At 36.3% G+C, this 26,059-nt stretch overlaps 2 protein-coding genes across 2 annotated transcripts; one reads left to right on the top strand and one right to left on the bottom strand.

Annotated features, from left to right (window-relative positions):
* Positions 1-391: 391 nt before the first annotated feature.
* Positions 392-12,795, bottom strand: LOC106881824 (ATP synthase subunit b, mitochondrial). Its single transcript, XM_014932338.3, has 8 exons — positions 12,712-12,795; positions 10,222-10,261; positions 7,536-7,738; positions 6,367-6,530; positions 5,308-5,436; positions 4,411-4,488; positions 3,271-3,372; positions 392-515 (listed from the first exon to the last, which is right to left on the bottom strand). Exons 1-8 carry the CDS (start codon positions 12,737-12,739, stop codon positions 459-461), a joined length of 801 nt encoding a protein of 266 aa, XP_014787824.1. The 5' UTR covers positions 12,740-12,795; the 3' UTR covers positions 392-458.
* A 3,292-nt stretch (positions 12,796-16,087) lies between these two features.
* On the top strand, positions 16,088-23,078 carry LOC106881825 (U6 snRNA-associated Sm-like protein LSm7). Its single transcript, XM_014932339.3, has 4 exons — positions 16,088-16,198; positions 18,842-18,947; positions 19,809-19,880; positions 21,258-23,078. The coding sequence occupies exons 1-4, from the start codon at positions 16,097-16,099 to the stop codon at positions 21,395-21,397; spliced, it is 420 nt and encodes a 139-aa protein (XP_014787825.2). The 5' UTR covers positions 16,088-16,096; the 3' UTR covers positions 21,398-23,078.
* Positions 23,079-26,059: the final 2,981 nt, after the last annotated feature.

The following is a 26,059-nucleotide window of genomic DNA, read 5'->3' as shown; positions in this document are numbered from 1 at the left end:
GTGTTTTGAATGGCTGTCATGATTCTAACATGATGTTAACTATTTCTATCGACTCACTTGCCCACACAGCTCCACAACAACCACAACCTCCTTTACCACTTCACCCTTCACTACCATTAGTAAAATCCACTCAGTTGCATGAATTCACAACTGGCCTTAGTTCTGAGTAAGTTGATCCACCTTCCTCCCAACTTACTCATAAAATTTTTTTCATTAATCCAAAATATGAAAAAATAATTACAAATAAAGGAAACAACAAAAATAAAAACAAACAAATCAAGATTTTTTTTTTTGTATATTTATTATCATTACATCTCTAATTTCGTTTTTTGATAGAAAATCTTCCGTAGACAGACAAGTCAGGTGACCAGAGAATCTACTTAACCTAATCACCCCCACCCACCCCTATCACCAACAGCTGCAGCAACTTCGCTGGTAACATCCACTAATTGATAATTTTAAGCAGCAGCTAAAGTCTTCAGCTCTGCAATACATTTCTTGATGCTCTCTTTTTCCTAAAATAACAAAAAAGATAATCATAATAAATAAATATAAAATCAAGACGGAAACGAACACACACACACACAATATGAATAGTCGCAGGCATATGAGATAAAGTAATATGCTGCGTCCAAGGGAGAGAACTCTTTCATACATGTTCATTTTTTTTTATATATATTTAATTCTGCGTATTTCTTATATGAATTTATGTACAGGTATCCACCAACACACCACCAGTGAACAAAAAAAATTAGTTTTTATTGTTATATTATTATTTGCTCATCATACATTATTAAATTTTACTCTAACTCTTATACAGAAGTGAGAGTGTGTAATTTTGGAATAAGTCTAAGAAAGTAATTTTTTTTTTTAATTTATAATTATATATTTAAAAATAAATTTTAAAAAACCATCTGGTACAAGGTCAGCAATTTTGACGAGAGAGGACAGTCAATTACATCAACCCCAGTACTTGACTGGTACTTTATTTTACTGACTCTCAAAGATGAAAGGCAAGCTCCATGGTTCAAACTGTACATTCTAATCTTGTTCTATTACATATATATTATCACCAACAATACAACAAAGTGCCATACAGTGGGACTGAACCCAACACCAAGTGGTTGGAAAGTAAACTTCTTAGCCACATTGCCACACCTGCACTTACACAGACATGCACACACACACACACACACACACACACACATATATAGGCGTGGCTGTGTGGTAAGAAGTTAGCTCCCCAACCACATGGTTCTGGGTTCAGTCCCATTACATGACACATTGGGCAAGTGCCCACTACAATAGCCTCAGGCCAACCAAAGCCTTGTGAGTAGATTTGGAAGCCGGAAACTGAAAGAAGTCCATCGTGTGTGTGTGTGTGTGTGTGTCTGTGTCTCTGCCACTTAACAACTGGTGATGGTTTATGTCCCCATAACTTAGTGGTTTGGCATAACAGACCAATAGAATAAGTACTGGGGGTCAGTGCTCCAGCATGGCCAGTCTAATGACTGAAATAAGTAAAACATAAAAGATATATGTACACACACACACGACAGGCCTCTACACAGTTTCTGGCTGCCAAAATTTACTCAGAAGGCATTGGTCAAGCTAAGAAGACACTTACCCAAAAAAACTTGTAATGCCACTAATTCAAAAACTACTTAGTTGTAAATTTCTTAACCACATAGCCATGCCCATACCTTTATTAATTTATCAGAATTCTTCCAAATTACTAAATCACTAAAAAGACAATCCCTCATCAAAATAATATCTGACACATTAAGGTGTTGTTCTGTATGTGATTATGCTTCAACAATTACAACTTTTGATTCACGGTGTCAAGGACAATAACTAATAATTCTTGCTGTAGATTTAAATCGAGTATTTCGCAATCATTCTTTACCTATGGACCCTTTTGATTCCTATTTCTACTCAAGTGGACTCTCCTGGACGTTCGATGTTTAAAAAATCTTATATTCTTATAATTAAACATTATTAGGAATTGTATAATAATAATTATTAAAATATTTTTGTGCATCGTTCTACGATTTCTTTTTCTTTTAAAAGAAAATGTAGCAGTATAACCAATTTATTGCAGATAAATTTTAACAAAATCATATATATGGACCTACAAGGGCTGAGAACCACTGTTAAATAGGAACAAAGTTATATGTGTATGAGTGAGTGAAGAATAAACGTTCTTAATCTCTTAAACAGCAGACAGCATCAACTGATGTTTCATTAGATAACAGCAGACAGTGTTACATGATGCTTCAAAAAACTCTACATGGATACGGTCATCACCAATCAACGCCAAAGTGTCAACTTCGTCGAATGCACCTAAACATAAGTGGCCCTTATTGATAGGAGACATCAAGCAGTAAATGAAAAACTTATACAACAATGAAATCTATTTTGCCTAACGTTTCATCACCATCAGACAAGGTAGATAATGATGATCGGGATGCTCCAGGTAGCTCATAAGAAAGTGCAACTAGCTTTGGATGGAAAAAGTGCAACAATTTTTCTCCAATCGTATATTTGTATAACAACAATGCAGGAAAACTCAAACAAATTTATGCTCACACCATAGTTCTTGTACTTATCTAAAGTGAAAATAAGTATAAAAATTACCCATAAGAAAAAGAAATATGCTTTGGTTTTGCCCGTTTGGCACAGATTCATATGACCCTTTCCTGCCATTTAAGGGTTAAGTACCATATTACTAGTATTAAGTTCAATTGTGCATATGTTAGACCCCTAATATACGAGATACATTCAAAAATTATCTGACTAATGTTACATGGGCAAAATCCTTTGGGTGGAATGTGGTACCACTCTTCCTACACGTGCATGAAAAAATTTTCACACCAGTGGGACCATTCAGTTCCCAGCTGTTATGCCTAGAGTACAGATGTGTAGTGTATGCTCATTGGATTTTCGTTTTCACCAAACACATAAAGCAGAGAAAACTTTTACACATGTGCAGGAGAGGATGGCATCACCTTCCACCAAACAGATTGTGCCCAAATGGCACTAGTTTTGATGAGGAAAAAAATAAAGATTGATACTTCTGGAACACACCTCATATTATTAAATGTGGTTACAAAAATTTTCCTTTCATAATTTGAGCTTCGCTCTGTGTATAAGGAGCACCTTGGTTTTTGCAGTTGAAATATTAAGTATAAAATGTGATACATACATGAACAAATATGGTCATTTGAGTTAAGTGGTAAATAAGACAAGACAGCTAGATAGACAACATACCTGTTGAGGGGTTATGCTCTTCACTACACTGCTAACAATCCAGTTCACCATGTGTTCTTGTTCAAACTTGCGCTTAGTATTCTCAACAGCTACATGATAATCCTGAAAAAACAAAATAAAATAAATAATAGATGCAGGCATGGCTGTGTGGTCAGAAACTTGCTTCTTAACTACATGGTTCGAGGACATGTTGGGCAAGTGTCTTTTACAACATAGTCTTGGGCCAATCAATGTTTTGAGTGGATTTGGTAGACAGAAACTGGAAGAAGTTCATTGTGTGTGTGTGTGTGTGTCCTACCACTGCTTGACAAATGGTGTTGGTTTGTCTGTGCATGTGTGTGTGTGTGTGTGTGTGAGTGTGAGTGTGTGTCCTACCACTGCTTGACAAATGGTGTTGGTTTGTCTGTGCATGTGTGTGTGTGTGTGTGTGTGAGTGTGAGTGTGTGTCCTACCACTGCTTGACAAATGGTGTTGGTTTGTCTGTGCATGTGTGTGTGTGAGAGAGAGAGAGAGAGAGAGAGAGAGAGAGAGAGAGAGAGAGAGAGTGAGAAAGAGAGTGAGATAAAAGGAGAGAGAGAGAGAGAGTGAGAAAGAGAGTGAGATAAAAGGAGGGTGTGTGAGGAATGCACAAAGCTAGAAATTTTGGGGAGAAGATTACATTACCACAGTACACTACTAGTAGTAGTAGTAGTAGTAGTAGTAGAAGTAGTAAACTATTATAATTTTGCGCAGATATCAGAAATCATGAATAAGGTGTATATGTCTGTGTGTGTAAGTGTATGTGCGCATGTATGTTCCCGTGTGCATGTGTATATAACTGTATGTGTGTACATCTGCATATGAGCATGTGTTTGTCGTGTGTATGTATATATGTGTGCTGTGTGCCTGCATGAGTGTATGTGTCCATATGCATGTGCTTGTATATGTCTGCAAATGTGTGTGCGAGTATGTCCATGTGTGTGTGTGTGTGTGTCTGAGTGTGTATAAGAGGGAGAGAGACTTATGTATCCATGTTTGAGCATGGATACATGATATATTACAATTATGCAACATATGAGTGTGTTTTACTTTGTGTGTGCACACATACAAGCATATGTATGGAAATGGAAATGTATGCCTGTAGAGTAATTTCTACATTACCAATCGACTCTTCACATCTGTGTAGACTTTGTTTAGTCTTTGGCGATAAGCTGATTCAAGCTGAAGACCAACATTTTCCTGTAGACACAAAGAAGAAAATGTTAACAAAACATGTCACCAATTTTGAAGAAATTTAAAAAAACAAAAAGGCAGGGTGGAATAAATATTTAAGAAATAATATCAGATCTCTGATAAGATAGGTATATAGAAGGAATTATTAAATTAACTGGCCTTTGCTGTGTTTAGATAAAGATTATATAAAAAGGATTATTTGTGGCTTTATGTGTACTTCAAGGTCCACAGTTCCAAAAATTATTAGTTCACATTATCTTGAAGGTTTATAAGAGAAGACCCGCCCACCATAACAGAATTGAGATCCTAAAACCAATGTGCCATAAAAGGCATTGGTGTGGGTGCTGGTGGGAGGTAAAAAAAACACTGGTGCCACTGGTGATGGTGCCATGTAAAAAACACCCAGTACACTCTGAAAAGTGGTTGGTGTTAGAAAGGGCATCCAGCAATAGAAACCATGCCAGAACAGACAACGAAACCTGGTGCAGCCTCTTGTCCAGCCATCCAACCCATGCCAGCATGGAAAATGGATATTAAGTGTTGATAACAAAGATGATAGGACATCAACAATATATATATATATATTTTTTTTTTGAGAGTGAGACAGACAGAGAAAACAAAGAGAGAGGGACAATGAGAAATAGTGTTTATGTTTATCTGCTCATGCATTAGACAGATAGATAACGGGGTGTGAAGTAAAAGTTAGAAGTGCATGCTTAGCAAGTAGCTTCCAATGGATATGAGACATGGAAGAATTTACAACTCTTAATGGAAGCAACAGAACAAAGAGTCAAAATGTTAAGATTCTTGCCGAAGAATTCATACCTTTTTAGCTTCAAACAAATGTTTCTGTCCTTCAAGACTCCAGATGGCATCATTACACTCTTTTATTTCATTATGGAAGGTCTCTTTAGCTTTCGCTATTGGTTTGGTGTAGGTCTCCTCATAGATTCTCTGCAATACAACGGAAATAGCAGCAATAGTTCAGATCATTTATTAAAATCATTTGACACTCAGGGGCTCAGTTTTGATACAATGGTGAAGGGGTATAAAATTGAATCTTCTCTAAGTTTGGAGTTTTGCAATAAATTTAATAAGTATCCTTGGAGATCTCTGTGGAACAACTAACACACAGTTTGACAACGCAAAAACCTAATTTTTAGTACATCATTTGCATGACAAAATACCTATTTTCCTTGGAGAATTATATATCATTTGAAAGTTCTGGATGTGAACTTTGTTCTTATATAGTTTTATTCGAAATCTGACACTTACCCTAGATGTCAGGGTCCCTTAAACACTTGGTATTTCCATCCATTCACAAAACTTATCCTGTATTTTGTTGTTTTTTTTTTCTTTTTGACTAGTGAATGGCAGCCCTCAATCTAGTTCAATGTGCTTGAGTGCTATAACTTAAGTTCTGTTAATACTCATAATCAAAAGCACAACATTTGACAGCGTAATCCAAATGCTAAAGGATTAAGGCAGACAAATAATATGATTCTGCACCATACACACACACACATATATATTATATACGAATATTTTCTCTACAACAGTAAATGAGTATTAGATATAACTGAACACTCATCATGGAACTTTCATACAAAATAACAGAATGTAATAGCTGTCAGCAAGTTTGCCATATTCCCAGCATACTTGCTCCGTAGATCATCAAAATATTTATGCTCACAGTCTATTCTACTTTATTTAACTCTAGTCACAAGAGTGGGTTAAGTGAGTGCAAACTATCACTATGCCCTTGCCTCATCCAACCAAAAGACTAAAAACTAAGTGAGAAATAAAGTTATGTCCATATTCTCATGAGACAAAGAGACAGAAGTCAGTGTAGACTATTCAACATTGACAAGTTGTTAACTTTACCTGTTGCTTGCCTTCTAAAAACTTCGCCATACCAGGACCAACTTTGTAAATGAGGAAGAGGAAAGCGCCAGTAAATCCTATTACATCAGCAAAACCGTGGTCTATAACCCAAATTTCCTTGGACAATGCAGTGGCCAACAAACCAGTCCCAAGGACATATGGACCTGGAATAGAACAATGAAGAAATAAGATAGAGTTTAAGGTTTCACTTAGTGTGTCAGGAAAAGAGAAAGAAGAGAAGGAAGTTTAGCCAGAATACTTCATATGGAGTTTCAATAGAAGAGGCAGTAACTTTAAACAGACAGAGGAATAAAGGTGGGAGGAAAAGAGAGAAAGATGAAGGAAGAGAGAAAGGAGGTGCAGGAAGAGGGGGGAGAGAGAGAAATGATGAGAGAAGACAATTCTTTTATTTTTCCACTTGTTTCTGCCATGAGACTGCAGCCATGCTGGGACAACATCTTGAAGAATTTTAACTGAATGCATCGACCCAAGTACTTATTTTTAAGTCTGGTTCTTATCCTGTCAGCCACTTTTTGCTGAACCACTTAGTTATGGGGACAGAAACACACCAACACTAGTTGTCAAGTGATGGGGGGGGGGGGGGCAAACACAAAGCCACACACATTTGTGCACATGTGCATCTTTCATCACTCTCTCATGAACTGAGTGTGTGAGTGGGTGAGTGTGTGTGCATGTCAGTGCACATGTGCGTGCGCAGATGGGGTTGTTTGGTTAAGAAGCTTGCTTCTCAACCATGTAGTCTTGGGTCCCACTATGCAGCACCTTGAGCAAAAGTCTACTACTATAACCCTGGACTGACCACGCCTTATGAGTGGATTTGGATGATGGATCCAATATGTTCAGATAGGCTCCCAAAACAGTTCCCATAAACCCAATCTCATTCACAAGCCTGGGGTTAGCCTGAGGCTATCATAAAAAAATGGAAGAACATCTGCCCAAGATGTCATGCAGTGAGATTGAACTGAATATCTCATAACTGTGAAGCAAACTTCTTGACTGTTTAGCCACGCTGGCCTGAAATACCAGCTTTGAGGTAAAGGGGTACAAAACAAAATCAAAGATCAAAGACAACAACAGGCAGTAGAATGAAACAAAGAAACATCAGCAGATGTACACATAAACACATGATGCACTCACGCAGTACTAACCTGTGAAACCAGTTTTCGGATAAAGGAAATCAAACCATGAACCTGGAACAAAGCCAAATTTGACAGCCTTCGGTTGGTCCAACATGGCTGGATGAGGAAAATTCTTGAGATCTCTCCCGGGGCCAAAATATCTTTCATTGGCTGTCTCCCAGCTTTTCACCTGTTCAACAACAGATGAAGACTGTCTGGCGGGAACTGAAATGCTGAAAAATAATTAAATGAATAAATAAGTAAAATTCCTTTCTACTGGAGGTAAAAGGCCTGAAATGTTGTGGGAGGGGGGGGGGTGCTAATCAACTTCATTAATCCCCAGGATGAGTTGTTACTTATTTAATTGAATCTGAAAGGATAAATAGCAAAACTGACCTCCTCCTCCTCCTAAGAAGAAAAAGAAGAAGAAGAAGAAATTTGGGAGGGGGGGGGAGTTAGTTGTTTACATTGACCCTAGTGTTTGACTGGTACTTAATTTATCAATCATGAAAAAATGAAAGGCAAAGTCAACCTTGGCAGGATTTGAACTCAATGTAAAGTCGGATGAAATGTTAAGAATTTTGTCCAGTGTGCTAACAATTCTGCTAGTTCACTGCCTTAAAAATAATAGCTGTACCATACAGTGGCTCTCATGGCTTCTGATCTTAATTGATTGGAAGTGTTATCATGTTCATTGTTTTGTCTTGGTATAAAAGATGGACTACAGCAAATATTCTGCTCAATACCACAGATTTGCTTGTCAGTTGTTTGACCTTAACCAGTTGAGCATGCCCCTTGGTGGCTGATGATATGTGCATCTCTGATCACGAGCAGAAGTAGTGGAGGAGCATCATAGCCATGTGTTGAGAGGAATTCTCTGGGGTTTGGATAATTCACTTATGGAAACATGGGTGTTTCGTTCATAAACAACCTTTATTCAGGGACCTTTTGAACAGGATGGGCTACTCAACCTGAAGAGAATTCTAACTGGGCCCCACCTGCAAGGTCATGCGCAGTTTATCTTGATAAGAGATCACCATGTCGCGCACATAAGGTTGTGATGCATGTACCTGGTGTATCCTTATCAGACGGGAAGTCAAGATGGGTAAACTAAGCTTCATATTATTTGTACTCCAGTGTCACTTTCATGGCATGCACTGCTCTCTCACTCAATAATAATAATTACTGTTTAAAATTTTGGCACAAGTCCAGGAATTTGGTGGGAGGGGTAAAACAATTACATCACTCCCAGTGCTCAACTGGTACTTATTTTCTCGACCCCGAAAGGATGAATGGCAAAGTTATAGGTGCAGGAGTGGCTGTGTGGTAAGTAACTTGCTTACCAGCCACATGGTCCCGGGTTTAGTCCCACTGCGTGGCACTTTGGGCACTACAGCCTTGGGCCGAAACTGGAAGAAGCCCGTCGTATATGTGTATATATATATATACATATATATATATATATATATATACATATGTGAGTAAAAATAAATACAAAAAAAGGGGTTTTGTATGATTGTGTATAGAGGAATATATTATTTTGTTTAAAAGAGTTCCAACTCTGTCTGTTTTTTATGTTTTATTTATATTCTTGTAAAATTAATGTGGGATATAGAATATGGAATATACAATATATAATATAAAAATGGATGGTACAATAAAATAAAGTATTGAATGTCTTATTGAATATATGGAATATGTCTTATTGAATAGATGAAATATTGAGTGTTCAATATAAAGGATTAAATATATAAAGGCGAATACGTATTTTCTATACCTTGTGGTATTTCATCATGGCCGGTATGACAGACTTTAACATATATGTATGTATGTGTGTGTGTGTCTGTTTGTCCCCCCAGCATTGCTTGATAACCAATGCTGGTATGTTTTTGTCCCCATAACTTAGTGGTTCGGCAAAAGACACCGATAGAATAAGTACTAGGCTTACAAAGAATAAGCTCTGGGGTCGATTTGTTCGACTATAAAGGTGGTGCTCCAGCATGGCCACAGTCAAATGACTGAAACAAGTAAAAGAGTATTATATTGATTTCAAATTTTGGCACAAGGCCAGCAATTTTTGGGGGAGGGGCAACTGGAACTTACTTCATCAACCTGAAAAGGAAGAAAGTCAAAGTCAACCTTGGCTGAGTTTGAACTCAGGACAGAAAGACAGACGAAATGTCACTAAACATTTTGCCTGGCATGCTAATGATTCTGCCAGCTCACTACCTAAGAAAACGAAATTATTATATTAACTTTTATTTTATTTAGTAATCACATAATATATTAACTTTTTCATTATACAGGGTGTCCACAAAGTCTGGATACATGGGGATTAACATACTTTAAGAAATTATTTATTTCTTATATCTAATTGTTTATGTTACGATTTTATTTACTCCATGTACCCACATGGGGACTAACACATACTTTCAGAAATTATCATTTCTTATATTTAATTGTTTATGTCATGATTATATTTACTCCATGTACCCAGACTTTGTGGACACCCTGTACATCTCAGACCTGACTTACTATTATGCTACAATTGTCGATTCTAATATTGTTCCTAACATTGAAATAGGTGCCTATATCAACCAGATTGAGTGAGATATCTTACTTTAGACAAAGTAGTAGACTAAAATTCTTGATAAGCTAAAAGTCAATATGTAAGTGACAGACTATATAAAGAGTTTGTGTATTGAACATTACTTACTGTTTTCCATTCAGCTGCTTCAACACACAGCCAAAATGGCCTGCAAAAGATAGAAATAACATTTATAGAAACTCAACTGTAATGTTTGTTGAATGCCTTGCCTGCCAACAAGTGCTAGAAACTACTTCATTTCTAAACAGTTGCTGACTCTACAAGATACAAGTACTATTTGTATATACAGATACAGGTTAGTCTGGCTATTATACATATACACACACACACATTAGAAAAAAAAAAGACTATGTGACTAAACAGGTCAGTATTCACTCACAGTGAAAGCCTCTATATGGTCAGTTAACTTGCTAAACTTAGAAGACAAACCTCCATTGAAATCACTTTTCATTACTTCAGAAAAGGGCCAAAGCTTGTGCCTGTAGTAGAAAGAATTGTTTGAGAAAAGGGTACTTTGAATGTGATTCTGAGTTACCTGCACATAGGCAAAATGGTGGAGGTCAAATTTGGAATGTCTTTGATCAAAGATCTGCTAAATCAGGATAAAACAACAAGCTCACTGACTCTATTCTAAAATGGTCATCCTGGCATGAGGAACAACTCTAAGAGATGAGTATAGTGAATTGAATCACCGAGTTCGATTTAGCCTTATATCAGCAGTCCAGGATTCATTAAATACGTTTTAGCCTCCAATGTACCGGTGTAAAATCTTATCGACCATATATATATATAGTACACTTCGGATAATGTGACCTGTCTTTGATGTAACAATGATAAAGTGGTCGTGGCTGGAACGCTTACGACCATTGGCGATCCTCCATTTGTGTATTAAAAGTGAAGGGTCACAGAAAGTAAAAACTCTTGCTGCCAACCGTTTCACTTCACGTCACCTAATGTCCTTGAGAAAATAATAAAGGCATGACCATCACATAAACTCATTGCTGGTGTTGATAAATTAAAGGTTTTAAGCATATGTAGGAAGATATAGTTCAATAAAATAAAGAGGTGCATAAATATCATGAACGTTGCTAGACTGAGCTACAATTGCCAATTTAAGCTACATTTCAGTGTTGCACGCTATTTTTTTTTTTTCTAATTTAATTTGGACTATTTGCTACTTATAATTTTTCATTTTTAAAAGGCAAAAATCCAATTGAATATCATATTAAATTATCATTTGAACCGACCTACAAGCAATCATTGTACGTGCGTACGTATGTATGTATGTACGTATGCATGCATGTATGTATGTAAATATGTAATTAACAAGTGCAAAATATAATTTTGGGGCTGCTTTCTGACACAAACCGTAATATTTCATGAATTTAATGCGATAACCCTTCATATCATTAAACGCACACTCTGAAATGAATTGTCTAATGTGACCTGTAGATTAAAGCAGTAGAGGTGAGGGGAGTTTCTTTACCCTCATCCTCTCTCTCATACACATTCGTTAGCAATAAGTAGGACGTAACTTCGAAGGTGATGAGCGGATGGAACAGAAAGTTCATTCTAGCATAAAGAAAGCCGACACAGAAATAAAAATACAAAATAACTCTACACACAGGAATTTTTTAAATTTTTTTTTTTTTGATCTATCAATATAAACAATTTTTATAAAAATATACATCGGTATGAAACCTCAGCTTCAATGAAAATTGACGGATGAAAATCCCGTCCTGCATATTAAATTATTTTTACTATCAGAATAACAATGTCCTGAACGTAGAGTTCAAACGTATTAAGAGAACTGTGGTTGACATTGAAGAGGATAAAGGAACACAAATCACAGAATGAAAAAGTCCATACGTGTAACTTTTGATTACAACAAAACATACTATGAGGTCCATATCAACAAGGGTATTCTGATAAAATAACTAATTATAAACATAGGCATTCTTTCAGCTTTACATATGTATGACACACGTCGCGCGTGCGTGCGTGCGTGCGTGCGTGCGTGCGTGCGTGCGTGCGTGCGTGCGTGCGTGCGTGCGTGCGTGTGTGTGTGTGTGTGTGTGTGGATATGCATACGGTGCGTTTATATATTTCAGTGCACTTTAAATGTGCGAAGGAGGAAAGACAGCATCTAAGGGCATTTTTTTAAAAACCCGTCTTACATAACTGCTAGACTATAGTGTTATGATAGAAGGTGATTGCTCTATTCATTTTGAGACATGTAGAAGGGTATCAGAAATCACAAAATAAAACGGTCTGTGTGAAAATTTTTAGTAAATCAAACTAGTTACAAAAGCAAGCAAACAAGGACATTCTGATATAATGGCTGGTAGAATAAATATATATATATATAATACTAAATACGATATAACATTGAGACGTATAAATAACTATACAGTATAATATATATTGGTGCACATGAGGGAGGACGAGCAAAGAGAAATTAGCTGTCAAGGTCAATAACGTTACTTAAGAACAACTGATGTCTTTCTCACCAGGTTTATATCGCAAATCTTATACAGTAGAACCATTTGATAAATTAAAGTTAGATGCATGTACGAGTCATTGTGTTCACATACTCACCAGATCTTAAAGTCCTTACTGCCAGCATAACCGGGGTCGAATATTTTGCCAATCTCGTCTCGTAAGGAAATGGATGGTCCAGACAGATTTATTACTTTTGATAGTTTCGTAGTATCTCATCGGTTTAAACAATATATATATCTGTAAATATTAACGCCAGTAACCTGTAATAATTACAAAACTAGTTGAGTCATAAATTTTTATGATCTCTATTGGAAAATTGAATTGTTATCTTTAAATTTAATTTCTACTAAAACAAGTAAAAGATTAAGATAGTTATTCGGTTATTATTTTCGTACAAATCGATTGACGCTTGTTATTAAGGGAGATAATTCAGAATAAACTTTATGCGAAGGTTGTGGTGGGTGTTTAATTTTAGACTAGTACTAAGTTTTAGATTTTAGATTTTAAAAAGTATATATCTAATCCTAATTAAGGATTTTATCTTTTTATTTAAACTTAAGAACTCAGATCTATGTTGCAAGCAATAAGAGATTGCTTGACTTTCATGCTTTTCCCAAGAGTCAAGGAATGCGAATTGAAGTGTTTCCAAATTGTCCGTATTGCGAATATTGGTTTCAAATTTTAGCACATGGTCAACGTGTTTTAGGGTGCTGCTGAGTCGATTAAATCGATCCCAGTGTTTAACTGGTACTTATTTTATCAACCCCGAAAGAATTAATGGCAAAGTTGACCCCGGCTGTATTTGAACTCAGAACGTAAGGACGGACGAAATGCCGCTAAGCATTTTGCCCGGCACGCTAACGATTCTGCCAGCACGCCACTTTCTGTATTGAGAATACTATTACAATAAAAATCCCAAAAATAACAATTCAGTGAAAATTAATACAATTTGTAAAAGTAAAAAGTATGAATATAGAAAAAAAACGTGTAAAGAAAACAAGGATTTTTTTTATAAAAAAAAACTATAAAAAGTTATGGACACTGTCAGTTATGTATCGTTCAATGAGACATTAACATTTCCTTCTAAAATAAATTGAGATGACCCAAAACTTGCATGGCATAATCGTGGGTGACTGCGCGGCTGAAACGCTGGACCAGCCTAGTACACTCCCTAGCATCATGATACTTCAGTGAAGTGGAACACTGACGAAATCAAAAACTTCCTTGACTAACTCCGCATAACTGAAAAGTTACACGCCTGAAAAATGTAATTTACTGAGATATTTCAGTGTCTTATTCCGTTCAGTTATGGACGCAGTAACTTTGTGCCTCCACTGCCGCATTAAGAACGTGTAATAGACCAAAAGAGATTCTAACGGTGACGTTCCTAATTAGGCATCAGCATCTAACCCAAAAGCAAAGAGTTCAAGTCTTTCCCCATAGTCATTCAGCTTGTATATGTTTGTGACCACATCAAAGGTATTTAAAGTCACAGCCTTGTTTTATATATTCTTTATACAGGGTCTCCTGTCAGATGAGATTAAAACCTTCTGAGTAGAGTCACATGATATGGCTCCACAACGTATTCAACTAAAGGTGCTTTTGGCGGAGTGCTTTAGTTACAAATATTTGGGCAATTTATCAATTTGAGAACACCTTCCACCCACTGGTCATGGAAGTGTTGTAAAAGGTCAAGGGTACAGCCTTTCTCTCTTGACTAAGCGATTTTTTGAAATGGCATTGTGAATTAAATACTAACTAACCTAATGGGGCAAATACGATAACTTTGATTAAATAAGGCGATACCGATATTTGTGGAGAGGTAAACATCGTTGAACAATGTCTAAATAAACAAAGCAAAGGTAAAAGAGACAACTCAAAACAAAATATTTCTTTGGAATGAGTTGACACATAAGAAATTACAATTAAAATTGGAGATTGGTGGTGGTGTGGGGAAGTATATTCTGATCTTTAGCAAACACGATGTGCAGTTTGTATAAATATTGAGTAGACAAATGCTTTAAGATGTAGCGAAACTTTAGGTGTACTATATGTCATCTACGCAAACAATGAAGCACTGATGACCACAGACTGTTCAGATGGTATCGGTAGCTTTTGCCAAACCGATTACTTACGGAGACGTAAACACACCAACATTGATTGTTAATCGGTGGTGGGGACAAACACAGATAAAAAAGATACACACACATACGACGGGCTTCTTTCAGTTTCTGTCTACCAAATCCACTTGCAAGGCTTTGGTCGGCCCGAGACAATAGTAGAAGACATTTGCCCAAGGTACCACGCAATGGGACTGAATCCGGAACCATGTGGTTGGTAAGCAAACTATTTACCACACAGCCGTATATGTATATATTATCCGAAATGTATAGCAGTAAATATTCATCACGGCTGATCTTACCAATTAGTTTCACGTAAAGAATACAATGGAGTGGTAGGTAACAATCTGATTATATAACTTTACGCTCATCAGAGTTAGCGGATTTGGAAGGGAATATGGCGCCTGCTCTCTATTGTCGAGGGTGAATTAACACGACCGTTCAGCGGCTGCTGTGAAAAAAGGTGATGAAACGAAAAGGGCCAGGGGATTGGGTTAGGAGTTATGTCCCTTGGTTGGGTATGCTGTGCAACCGGGAAGTGTTATCTTGAAGTGGGGAAGGTGTGTACTATTGACGTAGTGCTCCTGTGGGGTGGGGTGTGTGATATGTGTAGTGGTGTCATATGCATAATTTTTTTTCCGGGTGTGTAGTTATATATAGCTGTGTTCGTTGGTCTGTTTTCTTTCTGTAAAAGATACGGGGAAACTGATTGGTTTGATCAGCCATGATGAATATTTAATACTACCCACTCTACTGACAGATATACTAGTGCATCTATTCCCTGACTTATGATCTCTTAGATGACACACGTATATATATATATTAGAAGGTTTGGAGGTGATGTACAGGATTCTCCAGATTATGGAGAATCTACAAGAATAGATGCAAGCGCTAATTTATAAAAACATGTGACATATTAATAAAAATCTGTAAATGTACAACCATCCAGATATCTGAGTACCTTATTATTTTTTCTAATATATATATATATATATATATATATATATATATATATATATATATATATAGTGAAAGAGAGAGAGACCCGTCTCCAATTCCAACGCTGAAACTCCGTTTGAATAAATTTCATGAATAAATTAGTGTAAAATATAATTAATGGGAGATAACTCCTTACTACTTATTAATATTAGTTAACATTTTAAATTCCAGTGACTGTTGATGAAGCGATATTTATTCTCATAAAATATTATCTGATTTCATTTAGTTATTGCAGATATAATTAACAAAATTGTTGCCATTCTTCATGAAATAACTGACAGCAGTCCGTGTTAACAAGCTTTTTTTTTTTCTGAGCATCATAAGCGGCTAGTTCGTTGGTAGAAGGGTCCTTCATATCCAAAATGTCGCTTCAACAACAACAAAAACGCGCCGCTCCTGCGGAATTGCAACCTCAACAACAACCACAGCAACAGCAACAACAACAACAGCAGCAGCAACAACAGGTCATTATAAATTAAATATCCTTTCCATTTAGTCTTCACTATTGTAATACCCTTTTATTTTTAGAGAATTTAACTTACAAACACGCACATGTCGTTTAACATACAAAATGGAAATGTGTTTTCTTTCTCTGAAAATGGTCACGTATATAATATATATATACACACACTAAGCTTAATGTTTTAATATAATGAATGTACATTGTTAAAACGGGATTCAATTTAGGAGATAGAATTATAATTTCTAATGGATTTGTTGGTTATTCGTTTTCATAAAACTAGCTCATTTTCCATAATCTGCTTTGTTGGTTACTTTGAAACAAGACTCTATGTAAAATTTCTCATTTTCTTTCGGTATTGGTGCATTAATTATTTGCTATTGGTACAATTAATTAGTCGTGTTTTACAACATAAGTTTCAGAGTACGGCACGGCTCAGGTGTGCCATTGAGCAAGTCCCGCGGGTCGCAATTTGCCCGTGACTGTAATAATGTCTTATCGAGAAAATGAAACCAAAGAGAGAGCGTATTTGTGCAATGGTCACCAAAGAAGCTCAGCAGAATTTTGGAATATTTGTACTTTAAAGTCGCATATCTTATAGTCTTTCAAATTTTTAGATTTTTAATCCTCACTTCCATATTCTTTCCTTCCACATGAAATATGGTACTCCGAGAGACAGCCATTCCAAAACTCCACCAGAAACTCTTGCCAATATGTAGCGAAGGAATCGTCTAGAATACCTCATATTGCTCTATAAATTATACCTGGACCATGTTCATGTTGTGGCACCACCTTAAAGGGTGTAGTAGGACAAAACAAATCAGTAGTTCTTTGTTTTTTAAGTATGTTTCTTATTGTTATCGAATTCTTTTGTCGAACTGTAAACAAACCAACACCAGTTGTCAGTTGGCGCAGGGAACACACACACACACACACATATATATAATGGGCTTCATTCAGTTTCTGTTTACCAAACTCACAACTTATTATTAAGCTCAGTACTGTGCTAGAAGATACTTGCCCAAGGTACTGTGTTGTGGGATTGAACCTGAAATGCCCCTATTGTTAGTATTAGTAACAAAATAACGACACTAAAGAGACCAGGGGTAGAAGTAGTGAATCTGAAACTTAAATTGCAGTACAGAATTCAAAACTAATTCATTGAATCTGAAACCCAATTAAAATACCATTGCTGAAAGAATACCAAATTTCTTTAAGTAAGAAAGTAGTGTTGTTAAAATTATCCAAAAAAGACGAACAGTAATATCTGGATTTTGCCTGGTGAGACTTGAACTTGGAACAGTGCTTAGATCTAGTTACTGATAAAACATCCAGTTTGATGTTCAACAATAGTAGTTTCACACATACTGTGTTGTATATTTTCTCTTTACATCCCCCCTCCAACCACCACCACCTATATTTGCAATGAAGTGCATTCAAAAGCATATTTAGTTTATGTCAGAAGAGACATCGTCATTATCGACATTTAACATCTGTCTTCCCTGCATACATGGGTAGGACGGTTGACAGGAGCTGGCCAGGTAGAAGACTACTCCAAGCTACTGTGTCTGTTTTGGCAGGGTTTTTACGGCCGGATGCCTTTCCTAGCAGCAACCTATCTGCAGAGTGGATTGAGTGCTTTTTATGTGGTACCAGCATAGACGAGGTCAGTTTTAGCATGATCTTTACAGCTGGCTGCCCTTCCAAATGCCAACCATTTTACAGTGTAGACTGTATGCTTTTTACATGGCACCAACACTGGCAGGGTCACCCAAGTAAATTGCCAGACAAGGAATTTTGAGAGGGGAGGGGGCATTGGAGGAGGAAACCTTGTGTCAGATGATAATAGGTTAGAGTGTGACAGGGAGACAGAAACACGGGTATTGCTATAGAGGAGGTACATGATTACGCAGCCAGAAAGAGGTACAAGAAATGAAAAAAAGATGACATCTAATGCAAAGTATTGAAAAGCAGCATTTTTTAAAAGTCTTACTTAGAACTCAGGCAGATTCTTAGTAAGTCTTATTTATGATGTTCAGGTTCTAACTTATCTCAATGTTGTCGCAAAGAAGAAAGAACTGGGGTCAAACTAAAGGGCAATTCAGTAATTGATGATTGTTAATGATCAAAATGTAAAAATAAAAAAATTGGTTGCAAATGAAATTCCAGTGAAATATATTCTTAGGGAAGAGAGACTAGTTAAATAAAAGCAACAGAGCAAATCGACCCCAGGACTTATTCTTTTGTAAGCTTAGTACTTATTCTATCGGTCTCTTTTGCCGAACCGCTAAGTTACGGGGACGTAAACACACCAGCATCAGTTGTCAAGCGATGTTGGGGGTACAAACACACACACACACATATATATACATATATGTATATATATACATACATACGACGGGCTTCTTTCAGTTTCCATCTACCAAATCCACTCACAAGTCTTTGGTCAGCCCAAGGCTATAGTAGAAGACACTTGCCCAAGGTGCCACGCAGTGGGACTGAACCCGAAACCATGTGGTTGGTAAGCAAGCTACTTACCACACAGCCACTCCTACGCCTTTTTTTTTTTTTAATTTTTTTTTTATCCTTAACATATCTGGCTTTGATAACTTTTTATTTCACCAGTTTGTCAATTCTATTCCAACAGTCTGTTACTGACAAGAACAAAGAACGGAAAAGAAAGGAGACTATCTTAGATTTGTCTAAATACTTAGACAAAGGAATTCGCGTAAAGTTCAGTGGCGGCAGAGAAGGTAATGTTTTATTTCTTACTAAATATTGTTCTGTTTTCTTTTACACCATGTTATTAATCTGATGCCAAATTATTGCCATGTTAAAAGCACTGGTACTGGTATCACATAAAAAGTACCCAATACACTCTGTGGAGCGGTTGGCATTAGGAGGGGCATCCAGGCATAGAAATCATACCTGAACAATGGAGCATGGTGCAGCCCCTGGTCTTGCCATCTCTGGCCAAACCATCCAACCCAGCATAGAAAACTGACATTAAATGATGATGACTGATTAGTGGACCATTGATCTCATCATGTAGTGTATCAACCTGACAATACTTACTTCTAAGAGAAAATATTTAAATTCAATGCCTATTTTATGATGTTCTTGCAGCTTTCATCAGTAAACTGTCTCATGTATTTACAACTGGCTGGACTATAAAGAGATGGATATGTTTGTGGACACACTTTGCTATTAGTGACAAGCTGTGAACCACTAACCTAGCTACTAATCCAACATTTTCAACTCACCTCACTGAAGTTCCCCATTTTTATATGAATTATTAAAAGTAGTTTTTAATGTATAAACTTATTATTGAACTTGACATTAATCATTCATTCTTATTTTTATTTAATCACTATAACATTTTCTTCATTATTTACATTTGACAGATATTTGCCCTCATCTTGTTTGTTAACACAACGTTTCGGTTGATATACCCTCCAGCCTTCATCAGGTCTTTTGGGGAAATTTCAAACCTGGGTTCTCTACTACATTCTCTCACAAGGCTTTGGTCACCTTGGAGCTATTATCTCTTGTCCTTGAGCTATTACTTTCTATAAACTTTTCTTTTAATAAATATTTCTATTTATTTATTTCAGTAAGTGGTATTCTTAAAGGTCATGATCCTTTACTGAATCTTGTGTTAGATGGGACAATTGAATATCTTAGAGGTAAGCTTGTTTGTTGTTTTTATTTTTCATTTTTTTTATTGTTCATGAAACTTTTGTTTTTACATAAAACTGACTTATTTTAACATCTGATAAAAGATTGCGCTCTTAATTATTTTTGCACTGATGCAAATGTGTTTGGTTTTGTGGTTAAGAAACTAGCTTTACAACCTCATGCTTTCGCATTGTCCTACTGGGCAGCACCTTGGGAAAGTGCCTTCTACTATAGCTCTGGGTCAACCAATTTTTTCAAGTGAATTTGATTGATAGAAACTGTGTGGAAGCTCAAGTATATACATACATGGTCTGATTGACAAGTATCCAGACTGTTTCCATAGTCATGAAGCTAAAGCACACAGAGTGATGCCGCTTGGCATGGATTGACCTTGAATTCTGCTGTGTATCTGCACTAAGTTTTAACATTCTAGCTCACTTCCACTGTTTACAGCAGTGCTTTGAAGGAATGTGTGTAGTGTGGGATCATTGCATTGACCTTGACAGAAACTTGAGAAGAGAATCTGCATCAAATTTTGCCAAAAGCTTGGCGATACCTGCTCAGGGGCTTACACAAAGTTTTCGAAGAGTTTTCATCCTTCTTGTGTCATTCGAAGGGATCTTGTGCAACTAAAACCCGAATGTCTTTTTGGTCAGCTGAAAGCAGTTTTGGCACAAACTTGGCAGACGCATGCCTCATACCCAAATCTTCAATGATAATAGACTGAACTGAACTGTAACTAATTTGCAAGTCATCATCATCACCTGCTTTCCATGCTGGCATGGGTTGGACAGTTTGACATGGAGCTAGGAGCTGTCCAGACCCCAATTGTCATATGACATGATTTCTACAGTTGGATGCTCTACCTAATGCAGCTGTCTTAGCTCCAGGCCAACCAAACCCTTGTGAGTGGATTTAGTAGAAGGAAACTGAAAGAAGCCTGTCATATACATGTGTGGGTATTGTGTGTACCCTTGTCTTGACGTCATGTGATGGTTGTAAACGAGTATCAGTCACACAAGTTGTGGTGTTTGTTTCCTGTGAAAATCATGTCTGGCCATAGAAAAATGTTACCTTGTTTAGAAATAAATGAAGGTTGACAATAGGAAGGGTATCCAGCTATAGAAAAATCTGTCTGAACAAATTCCATTCAAACCATGCAGGCATGGAAAAGTAAATGTTAAATGATGATGGCAATGACGGTGGTGGTGGTGACTTTAAGTAGATATACATTTGAAGTATTTATAGATTCAGTGTTGTGTTGTGGAAACCTAGCCATTGTTCTTTTCATTGTTCTGTTCCATTAATTCCCAGTGACAAAAAAAATCTCCATTTTTGGTTTCCATTCCTACTTTATTTTTTTCATTTCTTTGTCTTTTTTCCAGACCCTGATGATCCATACAAATTAACTGAAGATACTCGGACGCTTGGTTTAGTAGTTTGCCGAGGAACCTCAGTAGTATCTATTTGTCCAGCTGATGGAATGGAAGCTATTCCAAATCCTTTTATACAGCAAGATGGTTGATAAAAATCTGACTTAAATATTGGAGGAACGTCTTCATTACTACACCATGTTTAAAGTCACACATATCGTCCATTACTTTGAAAACATACTTTATTTTTCCTCCTTTTCTCACTAGATTTGGTGCAAAGCAAGGCCCTCATAGAACTATAGTCTAAGAAGGAATTAGTTTCTATTAGCAATGTCAGTGTTATTTTAGGGTTTCTAATGCTTCAAATAAATTAAATAATCATCTTTGATTTAATTAAGCTTATATAAACAAAGTAAACTGAAATGGCATGCATGTGTCTGAAAGATTTGTTTCCCCAAGTCTTAAATTTCTCATTTTAATGATTTTTACCTCTATTTAAAACTTTGAGACGTCACTTCCATTTTAAAAGTTAACTAGTATTTGGCAAATGGTCATTGTAACCCCTTAATTTTTGGTTTACAGTTATAAACTATAATGATTTATTTTACACTCACTGTTTATCTTTAAATGAAAGAAATCTGATTATATGGATTATGGGAGGTAGTATATTATAATTATAAGCATTTTGTAAGATTGTTTTTATTCATATTTTTCGTTCTTTATAGACTTGACTGTTTTGGAATGCGTAGTATTTATTATTATATCAAAATAGATATTCAATATTTGCATCTCAAAACAGGCATTAATGACATAAGATCTCGAATAGATCTTAACCATTCAACCATAGTCAGATCTGATTTGGGATTAGATCTTGTTATTTTCAAGGAAATTTTCCAAGATTGAAAAAGATCTCCTTAACTTAAAATATTCACTAAACAAATGAGGTCATTAGTGAAAAGTTGATGTTACTCGTTAGGGTAAATCAACATTTTAAAGAAATGTAATTACCTATACAAATAGTTAGTTTTGAAAACCATTCTTTTTTTTTTTTTTTCCTTTCATTGAATTCATTGAGCAATTAGTTAATTGGATAAATTCTTCAGTTTACTTTGCTTAATGAATGTAGTATACATTATCCTTTGTAGCTTCAAATACATTTTCCAACAAAATCTTCTGAATATGTGATCATCTAAGGTCTTCTGCAGTTTGAATATTTGATGAATCAGTCTGCTTTAATTCTGTACTGTGTATGGATAGCATTTTCCTATATAACTCTATAAAGATTTATGCAATGCCTACAGATCCGATTTGTAACTCAACCATAAAGATTTGCAGATTTTGCTTTAAACCAGCTAAATTAACTCAAGCAGCACTTCATATAAGTTGATGAATTTATTATTTAGCAACAAAGTTAAATCTTCCATCTACATTAAATTAGAGAATTGATATTCAAGGTGTGTTCTTTGTTGTTTGTATTTAACATAAAGGACTGTCTCCTTCATTTCTGTTTATATTTTGACACCACTTTTGGTGAGTGAGAGGAACCTTAAACACACATACACTTACATACAATTCTCTTTCTTTAAGTCATCTGTAAATGGACATTTTTCACATCATGGCATTAAAAATCTCTTGCCGTTAATAAATATATATTTTTTCTCTAAGTTTGTGTTGCGGCTCATTTCTGTATCTATTTTTCATCTGGTAATATTGAGAGACATTGGATGCATTAATAAAGATGAAACTTTAAAAGTTTCTTCAATTTCTCTTTCCTTTTTTTTTTTTTTGTACTTTTTTCTGTTTGTCTGACAATAAAACAAGAATTCTATTCAATTGGTATTTCTCTGTGTGCATCATCAATAAAACAAGAATTTTGTTTGATTAGTTTGTGTAAACATGCAAAAAGCTCTCTAATTAAATATTTTATAGCCTGACAGAAGAACCTGTTTATTTCTCAAAATATACTCAAAGCATCTTATTGTTGCTGTTTCACTTGCTTTACAAATACTATTGGAAAACACCTCAATGCCATTACTCCAGTTACCCATTCCTCTGAAATCAAAAATACTGAGCTCTTTGATACTTCTAATAGTTAAAAAAAAAAAAAACACAAGTGATAGGTGCAGGTGTGGCTGTGGTAAGAAGCTTGTTTTCCAACATGGTTCTGGGTTCAGTCCCACTGTGTGGCACCTTCAGCAAGTGTCTACTACTATTCTCTGTTATAATATATAGCTGCATGGTTAAGAAGTTTGCTTCCCAGACATATGGTTTCAGGTTCAGTCCCACTGTGTGGCACTTTCATCAAAGTGTCTTCTACCACAACCTTGGGTCAATTAAGGCCTTGTGAGTAAATTTGGTAGATGGAAATTGAAAGAAGGTTGTTTTGTATGCTGTGTTTGTGTGTGTGTGTGTGTCCTTGTTTTGACATCATGTGATAGTTGTAAGCGAATGTCACCATCATTCAAGCAGTGTCGTTCATTTCCAATTTTTCATGAAAAGCGGAAACATTACCTTACTCAGAAACAAATGAAGTTTCATGACAGGAAAAGTATCAAGCCATAGAAAGCCATGTAAAAATGAACATTAAAACAATGGTGACAACAACAATGATGATCTTTATTTTATACTTTCTACTTGTAGTGGAGACCTATTCAGTCCAAGTTATGACAATTACAAAATACAGTAAAAAAAAAACATTGATAGGAAAGACTATTACACAGCACTTTAAAGTAATATAAACAACTTTTGTGCCATATAAAACAGTAGTTTAAATTAATATAAAGCAGTTATTCATGTGTTCATATGAAAAGTTGAGGACGGATGTGAATCAGCAGTAAATGTGATCAAAATATAGCATTTCAAGTTACCAACATTGATAAGAGCAAAGTTTTGTATTTGGATATGAAGTTTGTTTTGAATACCACACATCAGGATTTAGTACAAAAGGAGTATGTTGTGCAAAAGATACTTAGCACTAGAGAGGTATATTTATTACAAAAGAGGTTATTTAGAGTGTATTTAATACAAGAACAGTTCTTGGTACAAGAGAAGAACTGTTTCTTTTAAAGGTTTGGTTCAGGATGAAGGAGTTGTGACCATGACCTTTATAGACTCTCAGAAACCAGAGTGACCAACATAGCTGATGTTTCTCTTGAAAAAAAAACAGGCAGAGGTTAATTTCCAGAGGAGTGACATTTTCTCTCTCTCTCTCTCTCTCTCTCTCTCTCTCTCTCTCTCTCTCTCTCTCTCTCTCTCTCTCGCTGTATGGGTTTTTGTGACTGTTTGACTCCAGTGCTAAACATTTCTGTGGTCAAGACAGATTCAATATCCAGTCAGCCATACCAAATTGCCAGTGTCCAACAGCCACACCTAATCAGAGGCTTCTGTAGAGAACTCTGATCCTCGAAGCAATAAAAAAAATGTAGAAACAGTACATTAGTGGGTCAGATATTGAAGTCTACAAGTTTGATTTTGGTGTGTGACTTCAAGCCAATCACCTGGTAGAGCTTTTTTTGTGTGTGTGTGTGTGTAGTCAAAGATGTCTATATGTGCAGTAGCAGCACTATCCCTTTAGTCCATCTTTATGTTCTAAGTTCCAATTCTGCTGAGGTCAATTTTGTCTTTCATCCCTTTCGGGGTCATTAAAATAAGTGCCAGTTGAGCACTGGGGTTGATGTAATCAACTTAACCCCTCCCCCAAACTAGCTGGCCTTGTGCCAAAATTTGGAATCAATATTACATTGTGAGTCTCACTTGAGCTTTGAAGATGATTAGTAATTTTGGGAGCTGGAGTATTTTCTGTCTCTGAATAAGAAGGCTAGTCTTTGCTATGAAGTTTTTAATACAAGACTGTATTAATTCAAGATTAATATAACTAAGTGATGATGGTGACAGTTTCTTTGTATACAAAGACCATGATGAAGAGAGGCATACCCTCAAGTCACTATGGAAACTGACCGTTGATGCTGCAAAGCATTTCTTCCTACCTGTGGATGGTAGTTTTAAAGTGTGAGTCAGTTTTCACAATCTGATCCCACTCTTTAGACTTGGAGGTCTAATTACAGTGGCTCAGTGAGCTAAGACAGCTTCAATTACCAACAAGCTGTAGGTTTCACATTGGGTGGCCTTCTCCTAGGTGAATTACCTTACAAGGCTGGAGAGATCCACCTGCCTTGGGGTTGCTGGAAGAGTATCAAAGAGGGCACCAGACCACCTGAAAAACTCCACTCATTGATTTGTGGCCAAGGCTGACTCTCCTGGCCTTTTCCTTTCGCAAGGTACTCAGGGTTTGCACTGGGGGTTTCTTGAAGTTTCTGTGCTATAGTAGCATCTGTCAGCTGGGACCCTGATAGATGCTACTCCTTTGAATCAGAGTAAATCTGGTGACGGCAGTAAAAGTGACAGTGGTGGCGGCAGTGGCAGTGATGATGACAGTGACCACAACAATGACAATGCTGACACCAGCGTCAATGCCAATGATGAAGAGTGAGAGATAGACAATGATCATAACTACAGTGATGATGACAACAACGAAACTGATAATGATAATGATGACAACAACAATGACGATGATGACGAAATGCTGACAAGGCCAACACCAATGATGATGACAACAACAATGATAAGAATAATAAAACAATGATGATGATGATAAGGCTTGGCTTTTCTCTTTCTGCTGGATTAATTTCCATTATCCAGTGCCATAACAGGGAATTAGAAAGAATTTAAGCAAAGCAAACCAAAAATATAAATGACAGTTATGACAAGATTTGAACTGATAAGCTTGTGGTCAGTGTATTCGTATTTGTGTGTTT

This window comes from Octopus bimaculoides, chromosome 18 (assembly GCF_046866305.1).
Source record: "Octopus bimaculoides isolate indiv1 chromosome 18, ASM4686630v1, whole genome shotgun sequence".
Classification (NCBI taxonomy): Eukaryota; Metazoa; Mollusca; class Cephalopoda; order Octopoda; family Octopodidae; genus Octopus; species Octopus bimaculoides.
Note: the sequence above shows the minus strand (reverse complement) of the source record. Positions and strands in the feature narration are given on the sequence as shown.

Bases quoted from the DNA above. Each gene is read 5' to 3' on its own strand.
- LOC106881825 (XM_014932339.3), top strand. From the start codon at position 16,097: ATGTCGCTTCAACAACAACAAAAACGCGCCGCTCCTGCGGAATTGCAA. The intron at 16,199-18,841 runs GTCATTATAAAT...CTATTCCAACAG, and splicing joins AACAGCAGCAGCAACAACAG to TCTGTTACTGACAAGAACAA. The intron at 19,881-21,257 runs GTAAGCTTGTTT...TCTTTTTTCCAG, and splicing joins GACAATTGAATATCTTAGAG to ACCCTGATGATCCATACAAA.
- LOC106881824 (XM_014932338.3), bottom strand. From the start codon at position 12,739: ATGCTGGCAGTAAGGACTTTAAGATCTG. The intron at 7,739-10,221 runs GTAAGTAATGTT...ATTATTTTTCAG, and splicing joins AAGCAGCTGAATGGAAAACA to CATTTCAGTTCCCGCCAGAC. The intron at 3,373-4,410 runs GTAATGTAGAAA...TTGTTTTTTCAG, and splicing joins CAGATGTGAAGAGTCGATTG to GATTATCATGTAGCTGTTGA.